The sequence below is a fragment of the Bos indicus x Bos taurus genome, chromosome 10, assembly GCF_003369695.1.
Source record: "Bos indicus x Bos taurus breed Angus x Brahman F1 hybrid chromosome 10, Bos_hybrid_MaternalHap_v2.0, whole genome shotgun sequence".
NCBI lineage: Eukaryota > Metazoa > Chordata > Mammalia > Artiodactyla > Bovidae > Bos > Bos indicus x Bos taurus.
The window spans coordinates 4040619-4067233 of record NC_040085.1 but is presented as its reverse complement, the minus strand read 5'-3'; the positions used below and the strand labels follow the sequence as shown (position 1 = coordinate 4067233).

Here is a 26615-nt window from a genome sequence, read left to right as displayed (position 1 = left end):
AGGAGACAAGAGCCTTGAAGATGAGGAGTGAGATGGCCGGCCACTACAAGTTGACAACAACCCACTGAGAGCATCATCGAAGCTGATGCTCTTACAACTACACAGGAAGCTGCGCAAGAACTCGATGTCAACCTCAGTACAGTCATTTGGCATTTAAAGCAAACTGGAAAGGTGAAAAAGCTCAGTGAGTGAGTGCCTCATGAGCTGACTACAAAGTAAAAAAAAAACAAAAACACATTTTTGAAGTGTCATCTTCTCTTATTCTTTTCTTAAAATTTTAATTGGAGGTACAATATTATGATGGTTTCTGCCATACATCAATACGAACTGGCCATAAACATACATTTGTCCCTTCCATCCTGTACCCCTCTCTCACCTCCTTTCCCACCCCATCCCTCCACATTGTCACAGAGCACCAGCTCTGGGTGCCCTGCATCATACAGCAGGAAAAAAAGACACATGTATCCCAATGTTCACTGCAGCACTATTTATGACAGCTTGGACACGGAAGCAACCTAGATCTTCATTGGCAGATGAATGGATAAAGAAGCTGTGGTATATATACACAGTGGAATATTACTCAGCCATAAAAAGGAACACATTTGGGTCAGTTCTGATGAGGTGGATGAACCTAGAGCCTATTACATAGAGTGAAGTAGGCCAGAAAGACAAATATCACATATTAACGCATATATATGGAAACTGGAAAGATGGTACTGATGATCCTACATGCAGGGCAGCAAAGGAGACACCGACATAATGAACAGACTTTTGGACTCAGTGGGAGAAGGAGAGGGTGGGATGATCTGACAGAATAGCACTGAAACCTATACATTACTGTATGTAAAACAGTCTTCTGTTATTCTATGCGACAACAATGAATCATTTCTCAATCGGATTGTGACATGAGACGAAAAGTGGACTGTATACGACAAGTGTGATGACCAGCTCAGTGGTGGGACTGAAAAGAAGCACCAAAGCACTTTCCAAAGCCAAACATGTACCCAAAGAAGGGTCATGGTCACTGGTGGTCTGCTGCCTGTCTGATCCACTACAGCTTTCTGAATCCTGGCGAAACCATTACATCTGAGAAGTATGGTAAGCAAATCGATGAGATGCACCCCAAACTGCCTTGCCTAAACCCAACGTTGGTCAACAGATAGGGCCCAATTCTTCTCTGCAACAACGCCCAACCACACGTCACACAACCAACACTTCAAAAGTTGAACAAACTGGGCTACAACGTTGTGCCTCATTTGCCATATTCACCTGACCTCTCACCAACTGACGATCACTTCTTCAAGCATCTCGACAACTTTTTGCAGGGAAAATGCTTCCACAACCAGCAGGATGCAGAAAACGCTTTCCAAGAGTTCATGGAATTCTAAACCGTGGATTTTTAGGCTATAGGAATAAACAGACTTATTTCTCATTGGCAGAAGCGTGCTCACTGCAATGGCTCCTGTTCTAATGAACACAGACGTGCTTGAGCCGAGGTACAATGATCCACGATTCAGGGTCCCAAACCACACTCACTTTTGCACCAACAGAAACAAACAGCAACCACCTTCTTTTGTTTCAAACAGTGTGAACTGATACATCCTCTACAGAAAGCAATTTAAGCAAAATACATGTTTCTCTTTGACCCAGCAATTTCTCTTATAGAATTTTATCCTATAGATACATATGCACATGTGGGAAAAGATACACTATTTCAACAGCAAAAGACCAGGAAAAAACCTATATATCAAACCAAATCCATTCAATGGAGCATTGTTTAGCCATTAGAAGAAACTGTTACAGGAAAAAGAAAACTAAGATGTTAATAACATGCTACCATCTGAGTTGCTTAAAAGTGGAAAATAGGACACATCTCTATGTATTGTCTGTGTCCTTATGCATGAAACTGAATCTGTAAGGCACACAAGAAACTCTTACGGGTGGCTCCTCTGAGGGGATGAGAAGATCAGGGAAGGAGTTGGGTTTATACTCCAGCTTTCAATCATGATCTATGGAGTAAATATACTTTTTTTAAAAAGGAAAGTCTTATAGCCTATTTCTTTTCCACCCCGAAAGTATCTTGGCTTACACATGAAAAGAGGAAAATTAAATTATACCCTTTGCCACAATATCTAAAACTGCACATACAACTTTTGCTAAAGTATGAGAAATATGAAAATGATACATGCTTCTCTTCCTTTGCTCACCTACAAAAGTACCTAAGTCATGTGTTAAACCATCTATTTTAAGCTACAGCTGAAAAGGAAGATTATGAAAGTAATAGCAGCAGTGTGAAAATCAATTTCTAATCAAAACACTCTTATCAAGTCCCAGAAATCAGTTCTAATTAGTGGCAAAGATGCTCCTAGGCTTAACACCAAGGCTGCAACATATCTGAAATAAAATAACCAGATTAAGGAAGGACAGGACAATAAAATGGGAGGGGAGTGTTGTCACATGAGTGTGTAATAGCAACAAAGCAGTGGCTAACTATACAATGAGTCATAAACTATCCTTTTTTTGGCCCCACCTCACAGCTTGTGGTATCTTAGTTCCCTGACCAGGGATTGAACCCGGGCCCTCAGCAAAGAAAGCACGGAGTCCTGACTACTGGACTACCAGAGAATTCCCTAAACAATCTTTTTATTGTTTTAATAAAGGCAATAATTCTCTCCTTGCAAGAAAATGTACATTGAAAGAAGCCCCTTCTCTATTATTCCACTTGAAAATAGAACACTTACGTTGACTTTTCTACCAAGTCCTAGGAATAGCAGAACTGTTAAAAAAGATGTTTCAATAATAAAAGTTCTCCAAGCCATTTACAAGCAATCGAACGAGAGGACTCAACAGTAAGACAATCCTCAGATGCTGGGCTTCTCTGAGCTCTTCTTACAGACACTAAAGTACATGAAGGCACCAAACTGTTTAGATACTATTCAGCACCGACACAAAAACACTGTCACCATATGCTTGTTAATTAGATCACAATCGGATTCTACACAGGTATGCGACCACAAGAAAATCAGTTATTCTACTCAAATATTAACAGTTAGATATTTCCCAAATGCCTCTGATCAACAAACAGAGCGGTACTTTACAAAGCTATTATGCACCAACTAATACTCCTGCAGAGAAGCCCAAGGCGTCTCACCTAACACTGCTAATTTATTAATTTGTCTTCTTAGCTATAAAGTTTCACGTTTTTCCAACATTAGATTACCTAAAAACCAATTATAGCTTCAATCAGCAATTTATTTTAATTTAAGTATCTGAAAATAATCTTAAAGGAAATGAATTTTAAAATGTCAAAAGAGGCAACTTACTAAGCATTAGACTGTTTATAGTCTAAACCATTTCCTATAATCCATGATAAAAGACTTCAACTGTACAAGATAATCACAACCTGTTACAATAACGCATTTAATTTTCTATTTTGCTAACCAAAACTGACTAAATACAGGGATTAAATAAACTGAACTGTGGATATTTGCAGGTTATTAATTGTGAAATGTAAAAGGTGCTATAAATAACATGCACAAAAAGAGAAAGAAATTGGAAAGAGTTAGCTTACTTAGGATTAAGAATATCTGAGATAGATGTATAGAGAAGGCCTGAATTTAAAATGGAGAGAATACTGTTTGCTAAACTTGAGAAAATTCACTGACGGATACAAACTGAGTCAGAATACAGATGGACCTATGAGAATACAACATGCCTACAAAGGGTGATTTTGGAAGGGCTCAAGTGCACCCAATACAAAACAGAGATACTCATTACAGGATGCAGTGGAAAGGAGGGCAGACAGGAACAGGGCTTAGAAAGTAAAAAACTGATTACTTGTTTCAAAATCTGACACATCGCTCATGCAATTTATTTAGAATGTCATTTTGCTCTATTGAGTCACTTAAAAGAAACGAAGCAGAATTGTATACAGCATTAATTAAACACATTAGCCTAATAGGTAGAACACTTCTTTTCCCTTCCTTCCAGCTTCCCTAACAGACACCTTTTTTGTTTCCCCCAGTCTAATTCTGATAACAACTAAGCTCCTAACCTACTCTGATATTTGAAACAAAGCTCAGCTTATTGCAAAGTTTCTCTAGGGCAAGGACCCCACAACTTGCATCAGGTTCTTAAAGGAGTCAGTGACAACAGCTTTTAAAAAATTTCTTTCAAGACTCCCTATAACCATTGTAACAGAGAAAGTACAAAATAAACTTGTGCCCTTTACTCCCTTCTTTAGTCCTATTCAACTCTGGCTTTTTAACCCTGTGAAAAGTTACAAATATAGGGGAAAGGAAGAAAGCACCTCCTGTGCTTAACTGAGTCCCCCTCCTGCAGGGTGCCAATCAGTTATAGAGCCTGCTCTCTGACTTCAGGATTACAGTGAAAGTCACTCAGTCATGTCTTACTCTGTGCAACCGCACGGACTGTAGCCTGCCAGGCTCCTCTGTCCATGGAATTCTCCAGACCAGAATACCGGAGTGGGTAGCTGTTCCCTCCTCCAAGGGATAGGACTGCCACTATCCTTGAAGACCCTCAGATAATTTGTCAAGTCCTGGGTATAAAATTTAGAAGCTAAACTCTCTCCTGCCCTGAGTCTCAGAACTTTCTTCCTACTTTAATGTGTCAAACCCAAGAGTGCCTCATTTTTTAAATTAAAATATTTAAGAAGCAACATAAAATCTACAAATAATACAGCATTAATTAAACACATTAGCCTAATAAGTAGAACACTCCTTTAAATTATTATTAAGACATGCAAATAATTATCTGCTTGTGGAAAAGGGTAACGCAAAACTAGCAATGAGGTGCTAAGATGGAGAGGGAGGCCTGCCCCAGCAATCCACCTGGATCTGTGGTCCTGGGCATTTCCCTTAGGCCTAGGGCACTGGTTTTCCCAATGACAAGGAAGGACCAACACCACATACATTTTCACACAGAGCACACTGCTCAACTCTGTTCTTGGTTTGCACAAGTGTTGAATCATTTTTATTACTATGGTAATCACTGATTATTTATTAGGGACTATTAATGCTGAAATCCAATTTTGGAAAGTATAAAGGGCTACTATTTTGAAAATTGGTTTTCAGATTATTTCATAGATGAGTGGCAAATTTAATTCCATTTTACTTCTGGGGAGGAAGTAAATTTTTTTAATTAAAAATGTTAGGTACATGTATACATGTCATATACAGAAACCAACTTTATAACATATCAAAAAACACCCACTGAGTACAGAAACACGGGGGAATTGAGGCATTAGAAAAGAATAACAGCAAACCCACCTTTGTCTCCTGGGCCTTACAATGCATTTTAAGGGGTAGGAGGGAATCCATAAAGAGAAAAACCAGAAAAGCAGTCATGAATGATGTGAACCATATGTAATATAATGCGTCTTTGATCTCTGGATTTCTGACAGAAAGTCCTGGTTTCTGAAAGTGGTCATAAATGACTTTCTTCAGGAGGGGTACCTGACCTGGCTCTGGAAAGAAGGAACTTAAAACAAAAAAGGACAACATGAGCAGGGGAGGAAGGTGTCCTTCCTGTTATACAATACATGGTGTACGGTAAGTTCAGTGAACAATGTGTAAAGGAGCTTGACTAGAATAATTAAAGGTTCATGTAGAGAAAAGAAAGAGATTAACTGGCGGGTTAACCAGAAAACAGATGATACTGAAGACCAGGATTTGGGCTCTGTTACAGGACAATGGTTAGCAATACAAGAGGTTGGCTTGATGTGTATATATTACAGCTAAGAGTTGGGTATGAAGATGTGCAAAGTAATGCTTGGGAGCAAGTATTACAAAGGCTACTTTGCAAGGAAGACACTGAAGGAGAGCTAAAATAAGTCCAGGGATGAAATTGTGAGATTAAACTAAAGTAGGTGTAGGAGCAACATGAGAAAGCAGAAACTAATGCATAAATGATTCCATAGTTCTAAAGTTCTAAAATTGATATTTAACATTTCTGAATCAGTATGCATTTACAAATCAGTGATGCAGGTATAACTATTATGGCCACTTACAGAAATAAGAACCAGAGGCACAGGCTCAGTAACCTGCCTAAAGTTAGGGAGCTGGTGAAAGGTTGAGGTAAAGTGTGAATCCTTGCGGCCTAACTCAAGCCGTTAACCACTGCCCAACTTGTCGCTATGCATAACCAGTCTACTACCTTTCCCTTACCTGAATGATACCAATCTTCTGGGTCTAGGAAGACTGAAAACATGATGAAATACATATACGATGGAATACTACTCAGTCACTTTAAAAAAATGAAACTTCACTATTTGCAACAACATGGATGGACTTGGAGGATAATATGCTTGACTCAGAGAAGAAGACAAATATATATGATTTCATTTATATACGGAGTCTAAAAAATACATGAATGAACATAACAACAACAAAAACGAAACAGACTCACATATACAGAGAACAAACTAGTGGTTACCAATGAGCAAAGGGAAAGGGGGATGGGCAAGATAGAATTAAGGGGATTAAAAAGTACAAATTTATTGTCTATAAAATAAATAAGCTACAAGGATATACTGTACAGCAAGGAGGGAATATAGGCAATATTTTATAGTAACTTTTAATGGAATATACCCACCACTTCATGGGAAACAGATGGGGAAACAGTGGAAACAGTGTCAGACTTTATTTTTGGGGGCTCCAAAATCACTGCAGATGGTGACTGCAGCCATGAAATTAAAAGACGCTTACTCCTTGGAAGGAAAGTTATGACCAACCTAGATAGTATATTCAAAAGCAGAGACATTACTTTGCCAACAAAGGTCCGTCTAGTCAAGGCTATGGTTTTTCCAGTGGTCATGTATGGATGTGAGAGTTGGACTGTGAAGAAGGCTGAGCGCCGAAGAATTGATGCTTTTGAACTGTGGTGTTGGAGAAGACTCTTGAGAGTCCCTTGGACCGCAAGGAGATCCAACCAGTCCATTCTGAAGGAGATCAGCCCTGGGATTTCTTTGGAAGGAATGATGCTAAAGCTGAAACTCCAGTACTTTGGCCACCTCATGAGAAGAGTTGATTCATTGGAAAAGACCCTGATGCTGGGAGGGACTGGGGGCAGGAGGAGAAGGGGATGACAGAGGATGAGATGGCTGGATGGCATCACTGACTCGATGGACGTGAGTCTGGGTGAACTCCGGGAGTTGATGATGGACAGGGAGGCCTGGCGTGCTGCGATTCATGGGGTCGCAAAGAGTTGGAAACGACTGAGCGACTGATCTGATCTGATCTGATCTGAATACACAAAAATTTTGAATCCCTTTTATATACCTGAAACTAATATTGAAAATCAATTATACCTCAATAAAAATAAATAAATAAATACTTTTCCCCCCAAGTCTTAGGTCTCATAAGACTCAACATATAAAGTAAAACCTGCTCAAGACCTAACTCCAAGGCTCTCCAGGGAGCCAGAGATCTTTTATTAACACTTTACAAAATCAAGTACTCTGACAGGCTTCACTGTGAACTGGCACATAATTTCCTTTTCTTAAAGTAATGCATGTTTTTCAAGTTTAGATATTGCTAAAGTAATTCTTGCTCCCTTCTCTCTTAATCCTCCATTTCTTTTTATTATTTTATACCGGAGTATAGTTAATTAACTATGCTGTATCAGTTTGAGGTGTACAGCAAAGGGATTCAGTGACATAATACATGTGTCTATTCTTTTTCAAATTCTTTCCCCATTTAGGTCATTACACAGTATTGAGTACAGATCCCTGTGCTATAACAGTAGATCTCTGTTTGTTATCTATTTTAAATATAGCAGTGTGTACATGTCAATCCCAAACTCCCTCTAACCCTCTTGTCACCACCTTTCATTTTCAGTTAGCAAGTCCAACACCCAAATTCACAACACTTAATAAAAAAGGGGCAGGGGGAGAATTTCCAACTAAAAATAAATCAAGAGAGTTAACATACTTAATTGCCCTCCTTCCCTGCATAGCCAGAAAAATTAGTATAACTATGACAGAAAAGGGAGTTCAACTATTCAAAGTTATGCACTACTTGTTTGAAATGGTAATAAACAGCAAGAGAAAGGAGGTAGATTTCAGGTCTTACCTTATAATACACCAAATTCCCTATTACTTCTGTGGAAGGAAAAAGTATTAGGAAATGTTTCGAGGAGAAAATAAACTTTCTTAGAAGTATTATCATACCATCTAAACCAAGTCACCCTTAGCTAGCTTAATACAGAACAGAATTTGTAATAGATTAAATATCAGTATAACATTTATTCTTCTTGTGGTTACAGGAAAATTATTTTTATGAGTCTGTATGAGACATATGCATTCTGTCTCACATTAAAGTTTTATGTATAATACATGTACAAATTTAAATTCACTTCCTTTGGGATTACAATGTTCTCCAATGATAGACAACACAGTATATATACATAGCCAAGGTTTTGCAGAAACACTCATCAGCCAGACACTGTTGCAATATTTTTGTCCAATGATGAAGACACTGACCATGTATTCCAACTTGACAAAGGCTAAGTTTATCAGTTAGCCTCATTCCCTTTCTACAGGAATGAAGAGAGTCCAGTGGTTAAGAAAACTGGCTAGAATCAGGTATGCAATTGAACCTGGTTTTCATATATGCATATGTTGTCTTAGACAAGTTTATCTAATTTCTTTGAACCTGTTTGCTCTATTGTAAAATCCCTGCCTCTTAGGTTGATATGAAGATTAATACTAACAAGAGTTAACATTAAGTGTTTATTGAGTAAATGACACTAAGTACTTTACAGAAAAGCTACTTTTCAGTCACTCTATGAGGCAGTAGTATTATTCTCCTCACTTTACAGATGATGAGGCTAAGGCATTTAAGAGAATTAAGTGGGCCCAAATTCATAAAGCTATTAAGTGGAGGAGCCAGGACTCAAACTCACTTGAACCCTACCTCTTAACTCCTATCAACATGCTGAGTTAATGTATTTAAAGACCTCTGCACAGTGCCCAACCCATAGAAAGCATTTAGTAAAGGTTAGCTACTGTGATCACTAGGAATGGCAACCCACTCCAATATTCTTGCCTGGAGAATCCCATGGACAGAGGAACCTGGTGAGGTATAGTCAACGGGGTCACAAAGAGTCGGACACAACTGAGTGACTTTCACTTCACTCACGGTGATCATCAAAAACTAGGGCCTCACACAAGTCTCGACACATCGGTCATTCCAGTTATGACCTTGTTAACAGTCAGTAAAGAAAACAACAACAAAAAGTCAGCAAAGAGGTGACAGACCCACCTAGATAGGACGGTGAAGGGGAAGAAAGACTTTCAGGTAGTAATCAGACATTGGTTTTGTAAATGTAACTTTAGCAAGTTATCAAAACACTGATGGGAAAGCAATTTTAATAATAAAGTCTGTAGGGAAAAGCACTCACATCAAAATCCACCTTAAAGACAGGTAACAAAGTGAGGAAAAGAAAATAAACAGAAAAAACGGAAACACCACTCCTGCCTGCTTTAATGCCCCCATGTACTAAAAAATGAATTAGACCTTTTTCAAAGCCTAAAGAAAGAAAAAGTAAAGAGACGGAGCCAAAGCAAAAACAACACCGAGTTGTAGATGTGACTGGTGATGGAAGTAAAGTCCGATGCCGTAAAGAGCAATACTGCGTAGGAACCTGGAATGTCAGGTCCATGAATCAAGGCAAATTGGAAGTGGTCAAACAGGAGATGGCAAGAGTGAACATCGACATTTTAGGAATCAGCGAACTGAAATGGACTGGAATGGGTGATTTTAACTCAGATGACCATTATATCTACTACTGTGGGCAAGATCCCTTTGAAGAAATGGAGTAGCCATCATAGTAAACGAAAGTCCGAAATGCAGTACATGGATGCAATCTCAAAAACGACAGAATGATCTCTATTTCCAAGGCAAACCATTCAATATCACAGTAATCCAAGTCTATGCCCTGACCAGTAATGCTGAAGAAGCTGAAGTTGAATGGTTATGAAGACGTACAAGATCTTCTAGAATTTACACCCAAAAAAGATGTCCTTTTCATCATAGGGGACTGGAATGCAAAAGTAGGAAGTCAAGAAATACCTGGAGTAACAGGAAGATTTGGCCTTGGAGTACAGAATGAAGGAAACAGAATGGAGTACAGAAATAGAGGAAAACAACAGAATTAGAAAGACTAGAGATCTCTTCAAAAAAATTAGAGATACCAAGGAAATATTTCATGCAAAGATGGCTAAGAGAGTTTTGCCAAAAGAACACACTGGTCATGGCAAACACCCTCTTCCAACAACAGAAGAGAAGACTCTACACATGGACATCACCAGATGCTCAACACGGAAATCAGATTGATTATATTCTTTGCAGCCAAAGATGAAGAGACTCTATACAGTTAGCAAAAACAAGACCGGGAGCTAACTATGGCTCAGATCATGAACTCCTTATTGCCACATTCCAGATTTAAACTGAAGAAAGTAGGGAAAACCACTAGACCATTCAGGTATGACCTAAACCAAATCCCTTACGATTATACGGTGGAAGTGACAAATAGATTCAAGAGATTAGATCTAATAGACAGAGTGCCTGATGAACTAAGGACGGGGGTTCCTGACATTGTACAGGAGGCAGTGATCAAGACCATCCCCAAGAAAAAGAAATGAAAAAAGGCAAAATGGTTGTCTGATGAGGCCTTACAGATAGCTGAGAAGAGAACTGAAAGGCAAAGGAGAAAAGGAAAGATATACCCACTTGAATGCAGAGTTCCAAAGAACAGCAGAGAGAGATAAGAAAGCCTTCCTCAGTGATCAATGCAAGAAAATAGAGAAAAATAATACAATGGAAAAGACTAGAGGTCTCTTCAAGAAAATTAGAGATATCAAGAGAACATTTCATGCAAAGATGGGCTCAATAAAGGACAGAAATTGTATGGACCTAACAGAAGCAGAAGATATTAAGAGGTGGCAAGAATACTCAAAAGAACTATACAAGAAAGATCTTCACAGCCCAGATAATCACGATGGTGTGATCACTGACCTAGAGCCAGACATCCTGGAACGTGAAGTCAAGTGGGCCTTAGGAAGCGTCACTATGAACAAAGCTAGTGGAGGTGATGGAATTCCAGTGGAGCTATTTCAAATCCTGAAAGATGATGCTGTGAAAGTGGTGCACTCAATATGCCAGCAAATTTGGAAAACTCAGCAGTGGCCACAGGACTGGAAAAAGTCAATTTTCATTCCAATCCCAGAGAAAGGCAATGCCAAAGAATGCTCAAACGACCGCACAATTGCACTCATCTCACATGCTAGTAAAGTCATGCTCAAAATTCTCCAAGCCAACCTTCAGCAATATGTGAACCGTGAACTTCCAGATGTTCAAGCTGGTTTTAGAAAAGGCAGAGGAACCAGAGATCAAATTGCCAATATCCGTTGGATCATCGAAAAAGCAAGAGAGTTCCAGAAAAACATCTACTCTGCTTTATTGACTATGCCAAAGCCTTTGACTGTGTGGATCACCATAAACTGTGGAAAATTCTGAAAGAGATGGGAATACCTGACCACTTGACCCGCCTCCTGAGAGATCTGTATGCAGGTCAACAAGCAACAGTTAGAATTGGACATGGAACAACAGACTGATTCCAAATCGGGAAAGGAGTACATCAAGGCTGTATATTTTCACCCTGTTTATGTAACTTAAATGCAGAGTACATCATGACAAATGCCAGGCTGGATGAAGCACAAGATAGAATCAAGATTGCTGGGAAAAGTATCAATAACTTCAGATATGCAGATGACACCACCCTTATGGCAGAAAGTGAAGAAGAATTAAAGAGCCTCTTGATGAAAAAGTCAAAGAGGAGTGAAAAGTTGGCTTAAAACTCAACATTCAGAAAACTAAGATCATGGCACCCAGTCCCATTCAGTTCAGTTCAGTTCAGTCTCTCAGTCGTGTCCAACTCTTTGTGACCCCATGAATCACACCACGCCAGGTCTCCCTGTCCATCACCAACTCCCAGAGATTACTTGCTCGCAAATACATGGGGAAACAATGGAAACAGTGACAGACTATCTTTGGAGGCTGCAAAATCACTGCAGATGGTGACTGCAGCCTTGGTATTAAAAGACACTTGCTCCTTGGAAGAAAAGTTATGACCAAACTAGACAGCATATTAAAAAGCAGAGACATTATTGCCAACAAAGGTCCCTCTAGTGAAAGCTATGGTTTTTCCAGTAGTTATATATGGATGTGAGAGTTGGACTATAAAGAAAGCTAAGCAGCAAAGAGTTGATGGTTTTTGAACTGTGGTGTTGGAGAGGACTTGAGAGTCCCTTGGACTGCAAGGAGATCCAACCAGTCCATTCTGAAGGAGATCAGTCCTGAATATTCACTGGATGCTGAATATTCATTCAGCTTCACTGATGCTGAAGCTGAAACTCCAAAACTTTGGACTTCAGCCACCTTATGGAAGAACTGACTCCTGTGAAAAGACCCTGATGCTGGGAAAGACTGACGGCAGGAGAAGGGGATGACAGAGGATGAGATAGTTGGATGGTATTCACTGACTCAATTGGACACGTGTTTGAGTAAACTCCAGGAGTTGATGATGGACAGGGAGGCCTGGAGTGCTGCAGTCCATGGAGTCGCAAAGAGTCAGACACGAATGAGCAACGGAACTGAGCTGTACTGAAAGAAACTATTAGCATCATTAAAAGTGCTATGTCTTAGTCACCCTGCTGCAGAGAAACCCAAACCTGGAGACAAGTACATCAAACAGGTGGACCAGGTCCCAGCTCTTGCCATACTGTGCTTGTAAACTGCCCTGGATCCTTAAGGAAAAGAACAATGTATTTTCATTTTCCAAACATGAAATTAAGGCCCAAATAGAGTAAGTGACAGCATAAGGTCAAGCCACTAGTATCAGGACTAGGACAAAAACACAGATTCTCCTGAGCCATGTTCAGTAAATTTTCTTCCCACTAAGCACTAATTAAGATAGTGTAGTGAGACATTCCTTTAAAAGTATACCCTGCCTCAACTAATTGTTAGCAGCAGCAAGTTGGTGACCAATTTTAATTAAAACATTTTTCTTGAGGAAAACGACCATTCCTGTTTATCACTGTATTCTCCCTGTGCTATATTATATGAATGCACTAATACTGGTTGAATAAACTAAGTCCCAAGCCATCACCCTCACTATAATCTTAAACGCTACAATAAATCATTAAATGAACTTCCTTTTTCCTTAAGACCATTCTCTAAAAATGTCTAGCCCACAAGGTTGATATTTCTTTCACAGCCTATTACACAAAAGCATCACTATAATTTGAAGTTATATATTATACCTAATTATAACTAAAATTTAAAATTCAAGGACAAGGATAAAGGCAGTTCCCGATATTTAGGAAAAACAACTCACAAAATTTTCTAGCCTTTTGCTGAATGAATCCTTCTCTGCCCCACACAGTTTTAATAACTTAGACACTCTGTGTTAAGCCTAGTTGGCATTAACAGTCCCCTATAAGAAGCCTGAAAAGCCAAATGAACTTCACCACCTATACCAAAAAGCAATTAGCACCAAGAACTACTGTCTTCACTGCCTGTCTTTTACCCTTAAAACTTAATTTTTCTCCTATGACAGCTAAGGAAACTGGGCAGCTTCAAAGGGAGCAAATGCTGGCCTGTTAATGAGTAATAAAAAGAGCCATAGGGAAATTTCCCATTACAAAAAAAATAAGCACACATAAATCTAAACATCAATGGAAAGTCACCCTGCGCTTTCAAGTACCACTTCCAACAATACCCTACAGTCAATAAAAGGCCAAATAAAGCAGCAATGGAGAACAGTGAGACTAAAGTTAAATGTGAAGATCTGGGGAATGAAGATTGCTAATTTAACCATAACAACTGTTATGTTTGACAAACCAAACCTCCCACTCACCTTCTCCCTTCAACACGCACGCACACACACATGCACACACACACCCTTGTACTCACGTTACAGAAGTATTATATTTGTCCAAGCTGGCCTTGTTCTTGCAAGGAGGAAACATGTCTGTGAAATATCTGGTGGGCCAGGCATCATGTGATGTCAAATAGCAAGCAGAGAAACCACCACATCAATTATTTATTGGGAAGGCTTCCATCCTGCCACCAGCCTCCATTTTTCTGTTTTACAGAAAGACTAACACAGAAGCACATATTCAACTTTTTTCCCACACCTATCTTTTTTTTTTTTCCAGTTATATGAAAAATGGCCAAAAGTTTATTAGGGCATAGGATTGACGAAAATGATAAATATCTAAGTCATTATTTTAACACTTCCAGCTTTTAAGTCTTTCATCATAATTTTCAGGAATCCCACAAAACTCATTTAACTTCATTATCCCATAACTGTGTTTTATAGTAAAAGAGCAGTTTGCACTATGTAACTATCCAGGCGGAATGGCTCTCTCTCCACTGCAACCGAGTACATTATGTCCCTCCCCAGCCTGCTTCTACTACGTATACATAATCATGGGTCGTGGCTCACTGGCCCAAAGACTAGCATCCTAGGGCTCCTAAAAGACTGTCATTTCTCTAGTGACATATTAGATATATGTATATATATATAACAAGTATACAGCAAGTATAACAGATCTTCCTTGACTTGCACTGGGGTCACTGCCCAATAAACGCATCATAAGTTGAAAATACTCTAAGTCAGAACTGTATTCAGTATACCTCACCCACTGAACATTATAGCTTAGCCTAGCCTAAGTATGCTCAGAACACTCACGTTACTCTATACTTGAGCAAAACTCATCTAAAACAAAGTCTGCTTTATAATAAAGTGCTGAATATCTCAAGTGCTTGATTTTAATACTGTACTGACGTGACAACAGAAGGGTTGTATAGCACAGAATGGTTGTTTACCCTTGTGATCGCATGGCTGACTGGGAGTGACCACTCGCTGCCCAGTGTTAAAAAAGAGTATGGAACCCAGGAGAGGAAGTCCAGTTCCTACTGAATGGGTATCTCACTCATATCATCTTAAAGCTGAATGACCTTAAGTCAAGGACTGTCTGTAGTTGGGATTTTAGCAGTGCTCCAGTTCTATAGCTAATCTTAGTTTTCCTGGGAAAATCAGTAAAGTCATAAATGGGAGGAGGGAAATGATAAGTAAACAATCTTCACAGAGCTCCTTGACCTTCTGCTGAACAACTCCAGTCAGGAGTTGTTTATAGACGAGTCATTTTAAAACACAAAGGAAAACAGTGATTGGGCACTCTGGTCTAACATAAACCCATCCTGGCATCCTAGGCAACCTGCTTCTAAAACATAACGTGAGGACTATGCCCTACAGCCTGTCACGATTAACTGGAAATAAAACAAATTCATTACCTTAAAAGCGCATTACCGAACCAATTAGATTTTAAAATACTGACGCCACGCTCCCATTCTCAGGAGTGGAGACTGACATCCCTTCTAATATCATCACGGAAAAAAAGCAGAAAAGGCATGCAGAAACATGCAGAAAAGGCATATGTTTGGATGAGGACAAATCGAAGTTGAATCTGAGTTTAGTCACTCCTTAGCTGGTTCAGTTCAGTCGCTCAGTCATGTCCGACTCTTTGCGACCCCATGAATTGCAGCACACCAGGCCTCCCTGTCCATCACCAACTCCTGGAGTCTACTCAGACTCATGTGCCTCGAGTCGGTGATGCCATCCAGCCATCTCATCCTCTGTCGACCCCTTCTCCTCCTGCCCGGAATCCCTCCCAGTATCAGGGTCTTTTCCAATGAGTCAACTCTTCGCATGAGGTGGCCAAAGTACTGGAGTTTCAGCTTTAGCATCAGTCCTTCCAAAGAACACCCAGGACTGATCTCCTTTAGGATGGACTGGTTAGATCTCCTTGCAGTCCAAGGGACTCTCAAGAGTCTTCTCCAACATCACAGTTCAAAAGCATCAATTCTTCGGCGCTCAGCTTTCTTCACAGTCCAACTCTCACATCTATACATGACCACTGGAAAAACCACAGCCTTGACTAGACGGACCTTTGTTGGCAAAGTAATGTCTCTGCTTTTTAATATGGTATCCAGGTTGGTCATAACTTTCCTTCCAAGGAGTAAGACTCTCTTAATTTCATGGTTGCAGTCACCATCTGCAGTGATTTTGGAGCCCCAAAAAAACTGGTTAAAGTTGGCCAAATCAACTTCTCCTTCAGTAAAACAGGTGTAAAACATCACTTGCCTCAAAAAATAGTATCGAGGATGAAGACAGGTAATGTGAAGTACCCAACACCTAAAATAGTGCCAATAAATATTTACATTCCCTTGAAACAACACTTTCTGGACGCCACACACTTTGTTAGGCACTTTTTCATAATGTCTTAAATCTTCAGTAATCCTTTAAGTATTTCCCCCATTTCTCTGTTTTAAAGAGGTTAAATAACTAAACAGGTCACAGAAATGATGAGCACTCACCTAAACCCACATCCTTCTGACCCCAAACACAAGGTAGTCTCTGTCTACTGTGTGCCTTACGTGGCTACTTTTGAAAACACATGCTTCTCTCAGTGGTTTCAACTGGAAAAGTTAGAATTGAGCAATTCTATAAACATAATAAATTTCAAAGTGAGCACTGATTTTTAGATTTTAATCAACTCTATCATCATAGTTAAGGTTTACTATTTAAAGGACCACAATGATTTCAATAGTTGTCCTTATACTGAAACTTTTATTTCAAATCATCAAAGGGTAAACCATACTATGGCTTATAATACAATACTCAACTTTTAACCAACAACCAAAGCTACTGTTGAAACCATTCCAAGAGGTCCTGATGACACTTGATTCATTCAGGGATTGAGTGCTTGCTATATAAATAGCACTACTTACAGTAAATCCTTGTTAAAGTTCAAGACAAGCCTACCATGGAATAAATTTTACATTTCATTTTTACTCAAGATTAAAGGCCGAAGTAGTATACGATCTACAATTCTTAATTCATCTAAAAATAATTTCATTCGTATTGTATAAAGTACCTCCTTACAAACTAGTCAGTTGACCAAATTTGTGAACTATTAACAAAAACTTTTGGCAGAAAATGTAAGGTTTAGTAAATACTTCAATACTCCACAAGACAGATATAGGAGTACTTCTTACAACCCCATATAAACCATAAACATAATCCCAAAACTAAACTCCAAAAGAGGTTATGTCCTAAGTTTACGAAGTAGATACTTTATAATTGTGATTTTAAGGCTCTTTTTGAAGAATACCTTTCAGTCTTTCTCTCCAAAACTACAAATATGCCTATGCATATAAACTCTGCACACCACTTTAGGTATTCCATTAAAGTCCATCAATAGCTCCGCTCAATTCACAGGAAATTCACCAACCCCAGATAACCACTCCTTATTTAGGAGGTTATGTTTTTATAGTTTAAACAGATTTTTCTCCTAGTTTATAAATAGCAGAGTTCCTTGAGGAATTAACATTTATCAACTTAAAAATTTACTTACAACTTTATATTAAAATAACACTTCTTCCACATCTTTTAAAAAAACTGGTGTCTTTTGTTCACTATTATTAAGAGTGCTCACAAGATTTGTGGCCCTGAACTAGGGGTGGCAAAGAAGAGAATTCCAAGATACTGTCAAGGCCAGTGACCTTGAGAAGTTTACAATCTCACTGTACAGTCTGTCCTATCAAAAAAGTAAATAAAACAAACCTCTCCTTCAACAATTTACTGACATTTTGAACACAAATTGGTGTGGTCTTTAAATATATTGGAAAAGGAAGACTGTAGATAAAGAACTGGAAAATAGACTCAGAGAAATTTAAAAAGGAAAAAACACGACCAAAGGATCGCGCAACGCATACCTGATTCACCACATATTACCTATGTCTGATTCACCACATATTACTTAGCTTCAAAAAACCTATGGTTAATTCGACAATTGTGAGACTGAGAATTAAAAACAAAAACCAACACTGATTTAGACATAATTACTAACTCAAGAGAACTGATAACAAAAAATGACACAACTTCTGGAAAGATTCTACCTGAAAGAATGTTGCTGCAAGCTATTCAATCGGCAAAATTTTAAGCAGATGGGGTAGAAAAAATATATGGCAGTTATACCATACACTCGCACTGTCACACTCATGGTAGACATCACTGATTAATCATGCAACCCTTTCCTCCTACTGAGCCTAATTTCCTCCAAAATAGCCTACCAGCAGATATCAGGGTGGGCATCATAATTGAACCTATCTGTTGTCCTTTCCTGATAGCTATTTTTCAAATACTATTCAGTCAACTATGTGAAGAACCCAGAATTTATGTATTTAATGTTCAATGAACTTAAAATAAACCCCATTTATTGAGTTGCTCCCCCTCCTCCAAAATAACTCTACAAAAAATTTAAATATCCTGTTAAAGAGAATAAAACATATAGTCAATATAACCTTAATTAGGAAAAATAATCTTTCTAACAAAATGTACGAGTTCTAGAAAACTATTTCTCAGCAGTCCTCATTTTTGACCCAATTTGAATAAAAAAAAAACTATAATTACTTTTTCTGAGTATCAAAAAAATTAAAACCAAACATATCTTCAACATTTAGGGATTAAAAAATAGAACAGTAAAAAGAAAAAAATAATAATATATACCTGTAGAACAAGCAAAAGAAGCACGAACTTTGTCCTTGCAGTTTAAAGGAAACACAGGTCACCATGAAAACTCTAAAGAGAACATGACCATTTAAGATTTGTCACTTCCTTCCAAAAATGATTTAAGGTATTAATAGAACAAAGACTCCAGAAGTAAGATGATAAAAATGGAAATAAAAACAGATCTCTAGAACTATGGGATCACATCATGATGGGTGATGTTTACCATCAAGTAATCTAACAGGAAGAAGTGAAAACCTGGAGTCACCAGGTTTTAAGAAAGCACTGTGGAGTAAGTGAGGAAGAATTATTTCCTAAATCCCGAATAGAGAATATTCTACGAAGAAATCAGGAGGTTCCTGCTTCCCGGCACATACTACAAGATTCCAGTAGTATGTAAACACAGTCAAAGAATATAAACACGACAAAAAGAGGCATTTCCCCAACCCAACTCCAACCTCAATTGGTACCAATAATAAAAATAATTGCTTTGAGAACGAGAATACTTTTTTTAGTAGTTTTCCGGCAGAGGCTCTTAAGTACACATGACCTCCAATTATACATCCTACACATCGTAGAGCTCCCTATGTATAACCATTCAGACCTTTTCCCATTATTTCCTGGAATTTTAAGGATTCGTTTGAAAATAAGCGCCTGCACTACTTTTAGTCAAGTCCAAAAGTACAATAAACATTCCTGCCCAAGACCTTTTTCCTCCCTAAAACAAGTGAAACACGAGCCCTCCTTAAAGGCTTGAGGTATTCCTAATGTATGTATAAAAGTCCATGGACAGGCCACTCATCTGGAGGAAAATGATTTAAAATTTGCCAAAGTTGCCAAATCACATTTGGAGACAAAAAACGGACCAATTTTACTTCATAAGACAAATCATTTTCAATAAACGAACGTGACACCAGGAAAGTAAGTTTAATGATCCGGGCAATTATTGCTGGAAAGAACTTTAGGGACAAAGAGAATCACTCATTTAGCTTATATTTATGGGACGTCTTTCGTCTGAGTGGCTTTAATTTTACTACCATTACTTAGCAGTAAACAGAGCACTTTATAGAACTTACATTATACGTAGGAGGCGTAAATCTAAAGGTTTACCCAAGTTCCTTCAGAGGCCAAATTAAGGAAAGCCATGGTTTTTCCCACCTCTGAGAGGAATGAAGGGGAAGAAAGGTCAGGACCCCCTCCTGTCCCCTTGTTTAGCTAGGAAAACAAGTGTCCCAAATGCGCACAACCTGGACCGAAGCTCCAGTCTGCGGCAGCGTGGAGGAGCCAAAAGCGATGCGTGGAGCCTAGTCTGGGTCCTTACCTCCTGGATGCGCTTCCTGGCCCGCTGGAGCACTTCTTCGTAGCCCTTCTGCCGCAGCTCGCTCAGGCTTTCGTAATACTCCTCCGGGTCGTCGGTCTCGGTGAACAGTACCTGGGACAGGATCTTCCAGCCGCAGGTGTCCAGGCCGTGGCCCAGGTAAATCTGGAGCTGGTAACACAGCGTGTCGATTTCCTGCTCGGACATCTCCGGGGCGCCCCCGAACAGCACCGTCCACATGCCCGACGGCTCCTCCGGAAACACCGGCAGGCACGGCTCCAGCTGCGAGTTCACAGAGCACAGCTGCTGGTGCACGGCGCGCAGATCCTGGAAGGAGAAGAGCCCGGCCCAGCTGCACTCCTCGGCCGGGGACTCCAGTTCGGCGGCCGCTGGCGGCTGCTCCGCGGCCGAGAGCGCCAGCGCCGCCGGGTCCACCTCATCTTCCCTCACCATTTCCAGCACCTCGATCTCCTCGGTGACCGTCCCGCAGGCGCTCACTACCCGCACTGACATCGGGGCCTCCTTGGCCGCCGGCGGGGCTGCCGCAGCGGCGGACCCCGCCACATCTCTGCCTCCGGATGCCCTCCGGACCGGGCTGGGGTTGGCCCTCACTGGGCTCCGGAGAGGACTCTCCGCCCCTTTGCCGGCCGGACTCCGCAGCGGCGGGTCCCCTCGAAGGCTGCACGCGCTCCGCGGAGAGCTGCCCTCTGGCCAGGCTGGGCGCCTCCGGGACCCGGGGCTCCTGCCCAGAGTCGCGGAGGCAGTGGCCTCGGGCCGACCCTTGCCCGCCGGGCTGCCCGGCCCGCGAGTCCCGTCGGATGCGAGCGCGCCTGACTCCGCGCCGCCTCGCGCCCCCGCCTGATCCCGGGTGCCGCTCCTCTGCCTCTGGGCCGTCCGATTGTGGCAGGTTATGGCAAACTTGCCCTCAATCTCGTTCCAGGCTACGATGAAAACGAACTTGTGCTTCTCGCGCTCGTCGAATACGTGGGGCCGCACGGCCACCCAGTCCGACTCGACCGTCTCCTCCAGCGCGAACGACATGGTGGCTCCGGTGCCAGGCCGCGGGGAAGGCGCCGCTGGCCCTGCCCGCGCGAGGACTCGCCGGCTGGCTGCGCCGCGCCCCCCACTCACCCTCGCCGGGCGCCTTCAGCCATCTTAGCGCGCCGGCCGGCTCTCCCCGCTCGCTCGCCTGTCTCTCCGAGCTGGGACTCGTCGCGCTCCTTTGTGGCGCGGCTCGCGGGAAAGACAATGCGCGTCCCCAGAGCAGGTAGTTCACATGGTCACGTGCGGCTGGGTCTGTTTACAAGAACCGCGCCCGCCCGGGCCGCCCCCCGAGCGAGGCCGCGGGGCTGAGTCTGCGGCGCTCCGGAGGTGAGGCGCGGGTGGCGCGGGGCCGGGCGGGCGGGTGGGTGGTCGGGGCCCTGGGCTTGCGAGCCTCCGCCGCTCGCCCTGGCGGATCTCCGCGCCCCTCCTCCTCTTCTCGACAGCCTGGAGCCGGCCTGACGAAGGGACGCGTCTCCTGAGCGCGGAGCCTCAGTATCGCCACAATGTTGCCATTCGGCTGCTGACGTAGCGGCTCCACGAGGGACGTAAACACGGGCACGTGCCGCACGCTGGTGACGCGGCGGCGGCGGCGCGCACACCTCGCTCGCGCGCGTCGGCCCCGCCCCTCCGCGTCTCCCGCCCCCGCCCGCTCGCGGCCGCGCGCGCGAGTCTTCTGTTCCTCAGGCTCGGGTCCGGAGCCGGTGAGCCGCGCAGCGAGAGTGGCAGGTGTGACCTGCGGGACAGGTGGCCTCCAAACCCAGGGAGAGAAGGACAAAGGCTAAGGAACTGAGCATTTTTGAACTCCAGTCATTCAGAGGGACCCTCAAGTGTACATTTTCTTCCATTTCGGGGGGATAACTCCCATATTCAGAAAGAAGTACGCCGTGACGTTACGTGAGCTGTGTGCTGAACTTTGTCGGGATCCCCTAGACTGTTGGGTTCTCCCCTTAACACTCTTGCGATACACTGTCAGATACAACCCAGTAGAACTCCAAAACAAAATAAGTGAAAATTCAGTCATGTCCTACCAGTATGCTTATGTCTCCGTTCATCAGTGTTTTATTGTTTCTGGCTACCTCGTTGTGTATTGTTCTGTGAACCTCGTTTTGACGTCACCGACTTGAGCCCTTTTGAAATTGTATTCAATTATCAGAGTTCCCAGAATCCACATACAAAAAAAAAAAAACAAAAAACACGTAAATCTGAAGAATTACGCTATTCATACTGAACTATGATGAAACATTCTCAAAATTGCCTCATTGGTCTTATAATCTAGTTTAAATTATTCACATACTCTTTCCTACTACTATCCAATCCATATTGCAGGTATTCTGCATCCACAGTAAAGCACAATGGGAATTATTTGTTACTTTTATCCATATTTCTAAAATATACGCGAGACCATTTGGCTTAACCTTACATTGTTAGCCATACTTATTTCAGTTTTGTCCTGACATCTGAATAAACAGCCGAAAGCTTTAGCCCTGTCAGTCAATTGGACATTTTAGACCTATAGATCTGCTCTGACCATAGAAAAGGGGAAGGATGAGCTAAAAGGGAAAAGGGCTGGTTCTTTAACCTTTTTACAGTTCTATATAAAAACCATGTTTTCAAAGCTTGTAACAATTTATGGTAATTCTCAAATGCAAATCAGAAATACACCTTTTGAAAGGCAGTAAGAAACAGAGAAAATCCATTTCACATCTGCTCACCAGCTAAGCAAACAATAGCACATTATAGAAAAATTTCCACTTTTCTGAAGAAAAGATACTGCTAACAGTTTTTCTGATAAAAAATGATAGATCATAGCTCTTCTTATAATACATTATAGATAAGTATGAATACTAAGAATAAACTTCGAAAGTATGTTTATGAGAAGTATTTTTATTTACATGTATATTAACATTGCAATATTTATCCACAACATTATGTCTTATCACAATAGTGCTAGAGAAAATTGGTTTGTGGTCACACAGGTGTTATTGTTTCTCCACAATACTCTAGCTACTGTGTTTTTTCAAAAGAGTTGTTTCAATGTTTCTCATTTTGTTATAGTAATTGTTATCCTACAAATAAACAGGAACAAACAGAAATTCCCATGGCACATTACTGTGGTACTTTACAATTCTTTATTTAGTTCTGTATATGATTTTAAGATCTCTGAGTATATAAATACTCTCTGGGAATAAGTAAAGTTACAGAAGGCCACATTTTGACCTTGGTGCTAACCCCAGGAGCCTGGGTTGTGATTCTTCCTCTGAGACTTGGCTGAAAGTTTTACACTGTATCTTTTACTACTAACATCTTCAGTCCCATAGGGTGTGCTGGGATTTTTATTCTAAGCAGCAGTGCTGCTTGTTTGGCAGTGAGGACTGCTGGACAGCCAGTCTCCCAGCCCAACTTAAATTTGGCATCTTCCATATCACCTGATATATGAGCTATAGCAGTTTTCCTGGGTATGGAATGTGTTATATCCAAAGCCCAAGGAAGCTTAACAGTCATTGTGTTTCTTTTATTGTAGAGTGGCTGCATCCTGCACAAATACGTCTTTTGCTTTAAATGGAATGTCCTGACATACCTGACCATGGGATGTGCAGAAACTTCACTGACTTGGCCAGGGCCTGAATTTTTGTGGAGTTTGTCTCCATCCCTCTGAAATGCATATGTCTTACCAAGGTTGCCAGCAGTGCCAGCACCCTATCCTGCCAGATCAGCATGATGTCATTAATGTAATGTATCTATATGATTTTCTGCACTATGTCCAGGTGGTCGAGATGTCTATAGATTGTGACAGATGGTAGGAGAGTTAATGTGGCCTTGGAGCCAAGTGTTTCTGATCTTTTTTGCCTGGCTGGAATAGAAAAGCACACATTCACCAAATCAGTGGTTGCATATTGAGATGTTGTTGTTCTGTCTTGTGTCTGACTCTTTGTGACCCCATGGACTGCAGCACACCAGGCTTCCCTGTCCTTCACTATTTCCCAGAGTTTGCTCAAACTCATATCCGTTGAGTCCATAATGCCATCCAACCATCTCATCCTCTGCTGTCCCCTTCTCCTCCTGCATTTGGTCTTTCCCAGCATCAGGATCTTTTCCAGTAAGTCGGCTCTTTGCATCAGGTGGCCAAAGTATTGGAGTTTCAGCTTCAGCGTCAGTCCTTCCAATGAATATTTAGGGTTGATTTCCTTTTGGATTGACTAGTTTGATCTCCTTGCTGTCCAAGGGGTCTCAAGAGTCTTCTCCAGCACCACAGTTTGAAGGCATATTGAGTACTGGAGACCATATTATCTGCTCTAGCAAAGAGACTACACCTAGCTGGGGAACTGTGATCAGGACTATATTTTGGTTGAGTTAGCAGTAGTCTTCAGAATCCATCTGGTTTCTGTTAAGGACCAGACCAGCAAATTAACAGAGATATTCTAGGGATTTCTGTGACTACATCTTAAAGAGTGGCACTAATCTCTGCTATCCCTCTCCAGGGTTATACTGCTTTTACTTCACTATCTTGGTGGGAGATGAGCTGTTTCAGAAGCTTCCACTTGATCTTCCCTACTATGATAGCTTTCATCAACAAGCTCAGTGTATGGATTATTCCAACTGCCACATACATCAATCCCAAGATATATTTGGGGACCAGAGAAATGAGTACCAGGTGAATTCACAGACCTGGTGGACCTAGACTTTGGTCAAGACTCCATTAATTACCTGACCCCTGGGCTCCAGAGCTCATGATGAAGTTTCTGGTTGTTGGGTATCGGCGTCAGCTTGGACCCTGTCTTCAACAGTCCTTGAAAACTTGGTGAGAGACTAAGTACTTCCCTCAACCTCCCCCTTGTCCATTCTGGCTCTGTTTTGACAATGTATTGAATATATTAAGCAGTGTCTACTGGCTGCTCAGCTATTTTGACTCAGCTGGTAAAGAAACTGCCTGCAATGTGGGACGCTTGGGTTCAGTCCCTGGGGTGGGAAGATCCCCTGGAGAAGGGAAAGGCTACCCACTCCAGTATCCTAGCCTGGAGAATTCCATGGACTGTATAGTTCATGGGGTTGCAAAGAGTTGGACATGACTGAGTGACTTTCAGTCAATCAATTGGCTGCTCAGCTATTTTTCCCCTTGGGATGCTTTGTTTTATTAACCATCCCATAACTGTGGACCCTGTCACCCTCTGACTTCTGATGGTGAAATGTTGACAGTAGCCTCTATTGCTCCAGGGCCTTCTCATCTCTTGCTATCAGTGAATCAGATTCTGTGACCACTTGTCCTGCTTTTAACCTTGGCCTGCAGAAGAGAGCCACAGTGAACTTCATGGGGGTGCTGGGGTCCCTCTCACCAGCACATTTCTAACGAACACCCTTAGTGAATGGTGTATCCTTGGGACCTTCCTGGGAAACATATTTGTTCTGGCCTCACGTTGCGTATCCCTTCCAGCATTCCCACTTCCCTGCGTCTTTAATTCCTTCCTCTTTTGTATACCTTGGCAATTCAAGCATTTCACATTGGGCTCTGTGAGGCCTGTTGCTTTTTCCAGGTTTCTAGGAGTCACCCTCATGGCAAGTTTTCAACATACACTAGGGTCTTAGCTTGGATGTTAAATTCTTTTGTCCTGAGAGAGTGACCTTCAAGTCTGTAAATGATGTTAGTTACCACAGCTTCTTATTATTAGTCTTAGTCTCAGCCCGATCTTATAACAACCCTCCAATTCCATTATCCTTAGATTTATCATTCCTCTAACATTTCAAATGCCTGAGTTTTCACATCTCCATGAGTACATTGTTCCAACTCATGCCCAGTGAAAATTTTAGGAAAAGGACTCTCACCTTTTGGCAGGGCCTCTCAGGGGCAAAAAGAAGGAAGGGAAGTTAAGGGGAAGTGAGAAGGTGATCACAATGTACATCAGATACAAATCTGCTTCTACTATCTGACAGTACCTAAGAGTAGCCATGCTTCATCAAGACCCCCCAAGAAGCAGATAGCATGATGGAATTAGATGTGGAAGAGAATTTAGAGGGAAACACCTGTAAGGGAAAATGGGGAGGGAGCCAGAGCAAAGGGGAGAGCTTGTGACTGTGAAGGAGTGAGGAAGAAAGGAAGTTTTAATGAAGAGCGTCTTGGAGGGCAGCACAGTCTAGTGTTTTCTCTAGGTCAGTGGGGATCCCCAAGCCAAAGTTACCTGTCAGAGGAGTTTCATGTCTCACAGCCAACAGGCCTGCCATGTTCCCCGTCTCCTCAGACAGTGGCTGGGAGCAACCTGGAGGAAATGTGGTGGATGCATAATGGAGCGGCCCAGGCTGTCAGTATTCAGCTCAGGGAGCTGAGACACACATTCTCATAGTGGTCACAGACACCAGCTGTGCTTTACAAAAACTTGGTTCTATTCATTAACTGATCTGTGACACACCAAGGGCACAAACATGAGTACAGCGTGGTGCTCACATTGTAGTAATTGGCTTCAGTTTGACTGGATCATCACAAATAATTTTTTTTTTTTAATTAGAAACAGAAGATGATAGTTTTTCAGACTCTCTGGAGGAAGATCTTGAGGGTGTGGCTTCATTATCTTGTTTGAGATGATTTTCCAGGTTCTAAGGTAAATTC

At 41.6% G+C, this 26615-nt stretch overlaps 1 protein-coding gene across 1 annotated transcript in view; it reads right to left on the bottom strand.

Moving 5' to 3' along the window:
• Positions 1-21589, bottom strand: part of JMY (junction mediating and regulatory protein, p53 cofactor) — an 81483-nt gene extending 59894 nt beyond the window's left edge. The window contains exon 1 of the mRNA XM_027552945.1: positions 19979-21589. Within this exon, the coding sequence (XP_027408746.1) occupies positions 19979-21016 (1038 nt within the window). The 5' untranslated portion in view covers positions 21017-21589. The remainder of the gene's footprint in view (positions 1-19978) is intronic.
• Positions 21590-26615: the final 5026 nt, after the last annotated feature.